Consider the following 10560-nt stretch of genomic DNA (forward strand, 5'->3'; position numbering starts at 1 on the left):
GCGCGAGAGGCAAGTGGAAAACGAGGGCTAATTGCGTTGCAGCACAAGAGAAAAGAGGGGATACGTTTCGGCAATTCTCGGCGTGTCGGTCTGGGGAGATTTGCACCCGATCTTTTTCGTTTAAAATTTAAATTTTATTTCTAAAGTTTAGAGTTAGTTTTGAAATTTTTTTATTGAAGCATACTACCTCTGTTTCTTGACCGGTGGAGTTACATTTACGGAACAGGTGGAGTTATATTTAGACCATAAAAAATAAATACATAAAAGTTTCATTTATAAGTTATTTTTTATTCGTAAATATATTGTTTGGCTTTTGTCAAACAATCGTCCATGGCTCTGCAAAACTCTGCTGGATTGCGGCGGAAACGTGGTGTTGCTTTGCTACTGCAAATCTGGGATATCTGGGTTTGGCGAGGTGGATTAGCATGAGAGGAACGGATGAAGCAAAGGAAAGAAAAAGAATCAGAGGTTGGATGGTGAGGGTGGCTGTGTACTGGACAGGGCGGAGAACGGGCCAGGAAACGTTAGCCGAAAGATGGAATCAGCGGGATGGGTGCACTGTAAGGGTGGCGATGTGGTCGAGGAGGGCAAGAATGTGCAAGGAAATGGCAATGGAAGATGCAAGGATGAAGGATGCAGTTTTGGTGTTTGGGTGAATGAGTATGGTACTTATCTTCTGGCCTTTTCTGCAATTGACATATTTATAAAAAAATAATTTATAAATAAAAATTTTATATATGTGTTTAGGTCGAGAAATCATCTATGATGAAAAATATCAGAATTAACTTCAATTTAATGTTAAAATTTAAATTTTCGCTTATAATAATAGGCAGAAAAAAAATGAGTTTGTATATGTCTTATGAACGAGTATATGCAGGTTGTCCCCCAAAGGGGGGGGGGGGGGGGAGGGTGTAGACCGAAGAAATTATATACATATTTGCTAAAAGATAAAATGAAAAAGTCTGTATGTATAACATTGAAACTCTTAAAAACATGGACGTTGCAGGATGTGAGTAACTTTATGTAACTGCCATTTAGTTAAATCAAATAGTGTAAAGCTTTGTAAAATGTTTTTTTAAGTACGTGTAGCGTTGCTCAAGACAAATAATCTCTGTGATTTTTTTTCTGACGCCGTTGACTTTTTATTTATGTTTGACATATCATCTTATTTAAAAAATTTTATATAATTATTGACTACTTTATTATGAGTTGGTTTATTACTAAAGTAACTTTAAGTATGATTTATAATTTTGTATATTTGGATAAAATTTTTGAATAAGACGAATGATTAAACAAAAGAACCGGAGGGAGTATAGTATGTGTTCTCTCAAAGATAAGTATGGCACGTTCTAGGTCGGAATGAATTTTATTGTCAACAAATATTATATACTCTCTGTAGTGTTGATTATATACAAGCAATTCAGTGGGAGGATTTCATATTAAAAAAAATCATTTTTCACCTTGTCTCTGGCATATGGATCATAAAGCTATATGTCTATACTTATAAGCCCAAATTTAAATTTTTAACATTAAATTTAGAGTTAATTTAGAGTTTTTTTTGTTAAAGTTTATTTTTCATACTTGACTTTTAGATCAATAAGAATATATTAGTTTTATTTACAAATTATTTTTTGTTTCTAAATATGTCGTTTGGCCAGTCACTTACCTACCAAAAGAGAGAGATAATTGCTTTATTTTTATAATGGATCAGTACTATATCTGTAGTCTGTTCCCATCAAATCGCTTACAGCTATTGTCAATTTTCTCAGATCATGCAAGTATGCATCAGCGTGGTTGATCCAACCTCGCAACCGCCCCTGCAATCTTTTGTTTTTGGACTCATCGCCTGGCTGGGTTTCTGCCATCTGGCTCACGTTCCTTCACTTCTCATCTGACGTTTTATGAGTCTTTTTCCTTCTCTCCCTCTCTGTTTTTGAGTCGGCAAAGTGCAGGTTGGTAGGTTCATCAGTTCACGGATCACCTTGCTGGGGTCTTGACAAGTGTGAAGCTAGCTGCAGTGAGTGTTTGCTTCTGGCTTGCTGCTCACAATGTTCCTTTTCTCATTGTAGTAGAAATCACATTTGGCCTTCGCATCATAATCGTGGAAAACATTAGGCGTTTATGCAATAAATAAATACTATATCCGTTTTATAATGTAAGATTTTCTAGCGTATGCTAAATTTACATAGATATCAATGAATCTAAACATATATATATAAACAATATACATTGGTTAATAGATAAATCTAAGCATAGCTAAAACTTCTTATATTATAAAACAGAGTAATTAGTAACATACTGCGATTATCAAGGTACCACGAAACCACTGGATAAAAATGTGTTGAACCCATTTGCTTGGATGGGAGACACGGGTGGTGTTTAGGGCGAAATTCAGAAAGTCCTTCGACTCTCTGTTTCTGTTAATTCGCTGGTTCGTTTTGAAAGAGAGATGTAGAACTCAGTTGCGTCCTGGTGAGATTGTAAACCTGTTTTCCTCTTACTATCTTAAGCACTCATCTTTTCGCTTTTAAAAACTAAGTTTTTAACTTAAATTTGAAGGTTAATTCTGAGAGTTTATACGTCGTAGAGTATTTTTTATTATTGGATTTTAGACCACTAAGAATGTATATAAAAGTTTTATCCATAACATATTTTTTGTTTGTAAATAAACCAAATGATCACCCTTTTAATGAATTGGCATGCGATTTGTTCGGCCTTTCCGAAAAAAATAAAAACATTTGCTTGCATAGAAGAATCTAAGTCATTAGCGTATAATTAATTACTTTTAATTGTTTCAACCTTGATTGTTTATCTGTGGTTTCAAAAGCAACGTTTCTAAACTAACTTTTTTATAAAGAAAACACAATTAATTATGTCCTAATAACATATCTAGTTTTATACGAACAATTTTTCAACATATTTTTTCTTAAAACAACTCACTCTAACCTTATTAAAAAAACAGCATGCCGGAAGCACGCAGCCACGCAGGGCATAGAACTGGAAGTTTCAGAAACGCGGGGCTGTGGGCTTCAGAGAAAACGCACAAGATCATTGACCGACACAGCACAATCAGCAGTAGTTTATAGGAGTGTTTCTAAAGGATTTGTTTAGTTCCTAAATTTTTTTTTCAAAAACATCACATTAAATTTTTAGACAGCTAAAGCATTAAACATAGATGAAAAAAAACTAATTGCACAGTTATGTAAGAAATCTTGAGAGAATCTTTTGAGCCTAATTAGTCCATGATTAGTCATAAGTGCTATAGTAACCAACATATGCTAATGATAGATTAATTAGGTTCAAAAGATTCGTCTCGCGGTTTCTAGGCTAGCCGTAAAATTCGTTTTTTCATTCGTGTCCAAAAACCCTTCCAACATCCGGTCAAATATTTGACGTGATGCTTCTCTCAAAAATTTAAACACCACCTAAGAAGGAACACCGATGACCGGTGGTCTTAAACATTTCTCGGTGCAACCCTTTAATTATCTCCTCTGACCTCTGATAATCTTCTCGTTTTAAAAAGAGGGACAAGTTTGGCTTTGACTGGCGAGAGGTTCGTGTCAACAACAATCAAATTGCTCAGCTATACTAATCAACGGGAGCCAGCCAGGGTCACCAATGTGAAGTCAGCACGGGCGAGTCAGCCCTGAACAGCAGCTGCAATATTAAGAGCTAGCAATAATGTTACTGTATAATGGAGAAAATATGTTAATCATTTATCACTTATTTACATATTTATTTCTTTTCTCCATGTCACCTAAATAGTAATAAAAAATAAATAACATAAATAACATAATATATTCACTTCATGAATTCAAATTCGATTATCACAAGTTGTAATAATAATAATAATAATTAAATTATAAATATGTGCATACTAGTTTTAATTTAATTTGTTTTTAATTTAAACTTTATATTTATGGCGTGTTATATCTCATATTAATATATCTTATTATTTTTCTTTAAAATTTTATATATATATATATATATATATATATATACAATAAATATGTGTATGTCCGAATGAAAATCAATCCTTTTTTTATAATTGGGCATGTGGCTGGCTGGTGGAGTGGCACCTGGCACGTCGATGCGAGACGAGACGGGAAGCGAAGCGACGTGACCAGCGCCTATCCTATCCAGTTGGCACGGCGGCACCGCGCGCGCGCCGGGTGGCCTAACCAACCAACGATCGCGCGCGCGCGCGCGCGAGAACGAGTGGAGAAACGGCAAAACAAAACACACACACACACGCAGAGATGAAAACGTGCGCGGTTTGGTGGGCTGCACAAGCGACCCCCCCGCGAGCACACATGGCGCGGCCCGGTTCGCCGCCTCATGATTGGCCGCTGCCACGGCTCGTTTGCGTGGGGTATGTAGCACTAGTAATCTAGTAGTAGTATTACTGTATTGCTGCTCTATATTGGCTGCCATGTTTTTGACGCCACCGAACTTACTCTCTCTGTCTCAAAATAAACCATTTTTTTACTTTTTATCTTTAATTTTAGACTTTTCATCTTATTTAAATTTTTTTTGATTGATATTTTTGTTTTTATTAGATGATAAATCATGAATATTACTTTACGTGTGACTAATTTTTTTCTAATTTCCTGAAAAATTTTTAAATAAGATAGATGTTTAAACGTTGGACACGAGAACTAGAGAATTCGTTTTTTTGGGACAGATGGAGTAGGCTGAACTGCTGATTATTTTGGTTATATTTTGGTTTGGTGGTATCATGGGGCCTAATGATTGGGCGGCCTGAACTGAGACGCCCATTTGGGGTTTGGATATTTGTATCTGGCTCCATCAGTTACTGGCCGGGTTAGAATATCACAACGTTCTATTGACTTGGGGTTTGTTTGAGATAACTACACACCAAGCAAGCTTAACTAACTAGTGCCAACCGGCTGCCAACCCAACCCAGTTCGTCGACTGTGCGTGCCAACAATTGTCACCACCGTTTTGCCGCATACCTAACTCATCTGGCACAACAGTTCGTTCATAAAAGAAAAAAAAAGAACTCATCTTGCACACGGGATAATAAAAATCACAACTGTCCTCACCCAATCATCGTTTAAGCTACTTTGGCAGTACTGCAATGTACTTTTAAGATGTGGGGAATATTCTAATCAGATGCACTAGCACTACAGCACTAGTAGTAGTAGTACTGGTACTTGGTTTTGCTTGGCTCCCAAGAAGATTTTGGCCACAGCCTGGAACAAAAATATCTGTGATTATCCTGTCATGTCATGTGAGATAACCCATCCGCGTAATATAACCCATCCGCGTAAAAAGAGTGCAGCACTCGTTAGTGTCACCTATGAGCTGGTTTAACTCGGCAGCCAAGGACGGCGTTGGTGACAGCGATGGATCGATGCATACGACGATGGCCCGGAAGTTCATTCTCTCCGGGGCCTTTAAGAGATTGTTTAGATGGGGCTAAACTTTTTAGCCTTATATCACATTGGATATTTAGATATTAATTTGAAGTATTAAATATAGACTAAAAAACTAATTTCATAAATAAGAGATAATCCGTGAGACGAATTTTTTAAGCATAATTAATTCATAATTAGCAAATATTTACTGTAGCATCACATAGGCTAATCATGGATTAATTAGGCTCATTAGATTCGTGTCGCGAATTAGCCCAAAATTATGAATGAATTTTATTAATAATCTATATTTATTATTTATAATACGTGTTCAAGTATTCGATGGAACAAGAGGCTAAAGTTTAGCCCCTTATCCCAAACACACCTAAGATTCCTTCACTGGATCGGTTGATCGCGCGGCTGCTCCGCCCGTTGCTTGAAAGGGAGGTGAACGGCGGCGAAAGCAACTGAAAAGCGTCCGGAAAAGCGGCAGCACAAAAATCAGCAACCGAAAGACCGGCTTCTATATCCAGACATACCCTACACTTCATATCTGATATACAACAATATATATATTAGAAAAAATTAACTGAGTATAAATACGTATTGTTTTGTGCAGATATGTTATATATATATATATATATATATATATATATATATATATATATATATATATATATATATATATATATATATATATATGTGTGTGTGTGTGTGGGGTATTGAATGATTTTGTGAATTTAACTATCAGTATTGATTTTCTAAAACAAATTTATCGAATTATATAGATAAATTTTAGATGAACATATCATTAACTAGAATCGTAGATTCGTTGGGACGGGTGGGCGGCTCGGCATCCATCTCGCCCCGGGCATTTCGGCGACCGGATGACTATCTCCGGGATGAGAACGCGCGAGGCGGCGGCGGTGAGATGCGCAACGCCGCGCCGCTGATCAGTCGCGCGTGGTCACCACACGTACGTGCGTGAACGTGATGGCGTGTCGTGTCGTGGCGTGGCGCCGCGGTGCGGTGCGGGGAGGGGGGGGGGGGGGGGGTTGGCCCAGCTCGAGTGCTAGCTACTGTGCTAGTCGATTCTGCCGTCCGTTTTTTTTTTTTTTGGCCGGGTTCTTCTTTTTGGTGGTGTTGTGTACTCGCGCCGGTGCGGCGCGTGCGGCACTCGGGTATTGACGACGCCGACCAAATCCAAACGGAACGTGTACTCGATCGATCGTGTGCTTGGATGACGCCGTCTCTTACGTTTGAAGGTGGGTTAATTAACGAGGTGGCCATCATTCATCAAGCGTCTCGTCTGCAACTACGTACGTACCTCTCCGGATGTGTTTAGATAACTATATTGTCTACGAGTTAAAAGGTGGTCACGTAAATGATCACTTCTTTAATCAAAGTGGCACCTTGATTCGATTCTGTTTATGCTTATTAATTAAAATTAAAATTTTTAGTTTTAAATTTAATGTTGATTTTGAAAAAGTTTGCTAAAATTTATTTTACAGTATTGACTTTTCGATGTATCTCAACCTCTTCCATGATGAAATTACTTTTTTCCCCCTTACGATGAAAAGTAACTATTAAGAGCTGCATCACTGATTCACTGCCTGCGAAATCGCCGGCGGGATGTTGGCAATAAGGCACGATGAGCATGTGTAATGCTCATCCAACATGCACATCTAGTTGGGCGTTTTTTTTTTTTGTTTTTTCTACCCGCGGGTCATGGCCGCCAAGAGCGACGGAAATCACCCGCTGCCGGTGACAAAACGGCCGGCGGCGGCGTACCGTACGTGCCGTGTCATCATCGTCTGGACTCTGGACGCTAATCTACACGAAAACCTTTTCGCAGCCTGATGGAAAGATCTGTGGAAAGCTAGCTACCATGGCTCAACCTGTTAAAAATTAAACCCACCGGAACCGCAGGCTCCGGCCGGCATATCCAGCACCGACACGTACGCCATCCAGAAGCGAACGACGAGACGGGAGGAGTCCGCGCCGCGGTGAATTGCACAGCGGCAAAAAAAAAGAGAGAAGGGGGGGACGAATTGGACCGGGACAACGAAGACGCCAGTGAGCATTCCAGTAGGAGCGAGCAGGCAGCATATCCCGGTCCCATGCCGGATCCCCACCGGTGGAAGCAACCGCTACGACGCACGCACGCACGCACGCAGTGGTAGGACGCGACGCTTACTTGTAAAAGCGGCGCCTTTTGTTACCTCGCTTTCTACCGCTTTCATCGTCGTCGGCTGGCTCTCTCGCCTTTGCTGAATGGACGGACGGATGGCCCATGCCACCGAGGCGCCACGAGAGAGAGTCACAGGGGGTGTTAAAAAGGAAGAAATAAATAAATATTGGCCATGAAAATTTCCAACCAAGCATGCCACGTTTCAGTAAAAATATTGAACTTAATTATTGTAAATTTAAATAAATGAATAATCAAATTTATGTTAAAAAATTAGCAATATCATTTATTAAAAAACATGAAGGGAGTACACTTACAGGTTCATCTTTTGGTTTTAGGTTTGGGCTATAATCCAAAATTTTAAATTATTAAAATTAAACTTGAAGTTAATTTTTAAGATTTTTCCACAGAAATTTATTTTGCAGCTTTGGCTTTTATGCCACTGTAAACACATATATAAAAATTATTTTCTATTGGTAAATATTGGTCATTTGACTTTTTCTTATGAAACCTATATAAATGACCTTGTCAATTTTTGACCGATTATAGTTTCTGTGAGCATCCTACCGTACCGATTCTAACCGTTTTTATTAGGGGACACGGTCCAAGTAACCGCGGCGAAGGTTTATTGATCGCGGCGCGGTCCAAGTAACCGCGGCTCCCTTTCTGCGTCCGCCGTGACGCGGCCGCGCTGCGCCTTTCCTTGTCGACTCGACCCGATCCCTTTTCGCGTCGGAAGCTTCGGCGTGTGCCGTGGTGTGGAAGCTGATCGATCTCCCGGTCACGTCTACGCGGAGGCAGAGTGTGTCTTTGCACTTGCAGAGCAAGCAAGCTAGCTAGCTACCTCGCGTTCCTGCACAGTTCCACTCCCGCACGTATTGGTCACCGCGGTTAATCTTGGCCGGTAGACACGTGACGCGATGAACAGAGCAGCGAGAGGCAAATCATTTGTGAGGAGAAAACATGCTAGTAATTCAATTGCATTGTGTTTGTTGCACTTACAGGATGATGGTTTACATGGTACTACTACATTATCGAAAATTAAAGACGAAGGGGGATTGGCTTCTCCGGCATTGTGGGCGGTGTTGCCACTGTCCACGTCAATGTGGGGGAGCTCGAATTCTGCGCCGGTGACATCGCCGTCGAAGTCGGTCGTCGTCGTCGTCGTCCCCTCGTCGGCCGGTGGGGAAATTGTGTGAGATTCTTCGGTTGAGGTGGAGATCACGTCGATCCAGCCGTCGTCGGAGTCCCAGTCCGGCAGCGACGAGACGGCGCAGGCCAGTGAGCTGATCCTCTGAGCGGTGCTCTGTGACAGCTCGTCGTCCTCCTCGTCGGTGTCGGACTCCCAGAATGCGGCGTCCAGCGTGCTCTTGGGGGACACCCATTTGGTCTTCGGGGCTTCCGGCTTGGCGTCGCCGCCGGCGGCGGAGGCGACGAACGGGTGCTGCAGCAGCTGCGCCGCGGTGCTCCGGTCAATGGGGCGCCTTTGCAAGCACCTGGCCAAGAAATCTTTGGCGTCGGCGGAGAGCCAGGCGGGGACCTCGGGGACGGCCTCCGTGTAACCAATCCGATGCACCGCCGCGAGCACGTCGTCCATGTCGCTCCACGGCGTGCGGCCGGTGGCCATCTCGATGACCGTGCAGCCGAGCGCCCAGACGTCGGCGGCCGGACTCTGCTCCTCCCCGCGCGCGACCTCGGGCGCCATAAACGCCGGCGTGCCGCCGATCGGCCTCGCGGAGCCCGCCCACCTGGCGCACCCGAAGTCCGCGAGCTTTGCCCGGCCGTCGCCGCCGACCACGACATTCCTCGACTTGACGTCGCCGTGCACCAGCCCCATCCCGTGGAGGTACGCGAGCCCTCCGGCCACGTCCGCGGCGTACTCCCCGACGGCGCGCTCCTCCAGCCTGCCCCCGCTCCTCGCCACCACGTCGGCGAGCGACCCGCCGGGGGCGAACTCGAGGAACATCTGGTACGACCCGTCGGGCCCCACGCGGCTGCCGACGCAGGGGACCACGTGCGGCGAGCTCAGGCCGGCCATCACCCCCTGCTCCCTCCTCAGCGCCGCCGCGTCCGCCGCCCCGACGGACTTGACGGCGAACAGCTCCCCCGACGCGTCGTCGGCCGCCAAGAACACCTCCGCCCCGGACGCCCCGTGCCCCAGCGTCCGCACCCGCGTCCATTGCCGCCGGCTCACCGCCACCGCCATCTTCTCCTCCTCCTCTTGTGTGTCGAGTTGTTTACTTGTTTGTTTGTGTTGCGGGTGAGGTCTGTTTATGTAGGAGTATATATATATAGGGAGGAGACTTGTGTGCGTGGTTTTTATTTGGGGATGGATTGGAAGTTTAGAACATGGCGGAAGGAGGAGGCGTTTTGGCGTGTCTAAAAAGGGAGGGGAATATGGGATACGGAAGCAAAAAGGCGTGGGAAGCAAGGGAATTTTCGCGCACGCGGTGCGGATGGATGGATGTGCGTCGACTCCTCCGTTTGCTGCGTTGCGATGCGAGACCCGCCGTGTGGCGTGGCGTGGGAACGCGCGGCCTCCGTCCGTCTCCTCACCGCCGCGTGCGCACGTCTCGCGGTCTCGGAACCGTTCTAAGTGGTTGTTTAGTTACAAAAATTTTTACTAAAGAGGTCACATCGAATGTTTAATTAGAAGTCGGAAGAGTTGTTAGATACGAATAAAAAAACGAATTTTACGGCTAGCCTAGAAACCGCGAGACAAATTTTTTGAGCCTAATTAATCCGTCATTAGCATTTACTGTCGCACTTATAGCTAATCATAGACTAATTAGGCTCAAAAGATTCGTCTTAAGATTTCTTCTGTAACTGTGCAATTAGTTTTTTGGTTCATCTATGTTTAATGTTTTATTTAAGTGTCCAAAGATTCGATGTGATGTTTTTGGAAAAAAAATTTGAGACTAAACTAGGCCTGAGTCTTCTGACCTTTATTTTTCGGGCGTTTTGGGTGACTGGGAATCTTTAGGCCCCTGTTTA

General features: G+C 43.2%; 1 protein-coding gene across 1 annotated transcript; it reads right to left on the minus strand.

The window, feature by feature from the left end:
* Positions 1-8398: 8398 nt before the first annotated feature.
* Positions 8399-9881, minus strand: LOC121054489 (mitogen-activated protein kinase kinase kinase 17-like). Its single transcript, XM_040524391.1, has one exon. The coding sequence runs from the start codon at positions 9770-9772 to the stop codon at positions 8399-8401; it is 1374 nt and encodes a 457-aa protein (XP_040380325.1). The 5' UTR covers positions 9773-9881.
* Positions 9882-10560: the final 679 nt, after the last annotated feature.

The sequence above is a fragment of the Oryza brachyantha genome, chromosome 5, assembly GCF_000231095.2.
Source record: "Oryza brachyantha chromosome 5, ObraRS2, whole genome shotgun sequence".
Taxonomy (NCBI): domain Eukaryota; kingdom Viridiplantae; phylum Streptophyta; class Magnoliopsida; order Poales; family Poaceae; genus Oryza; species Oryza brachyantha.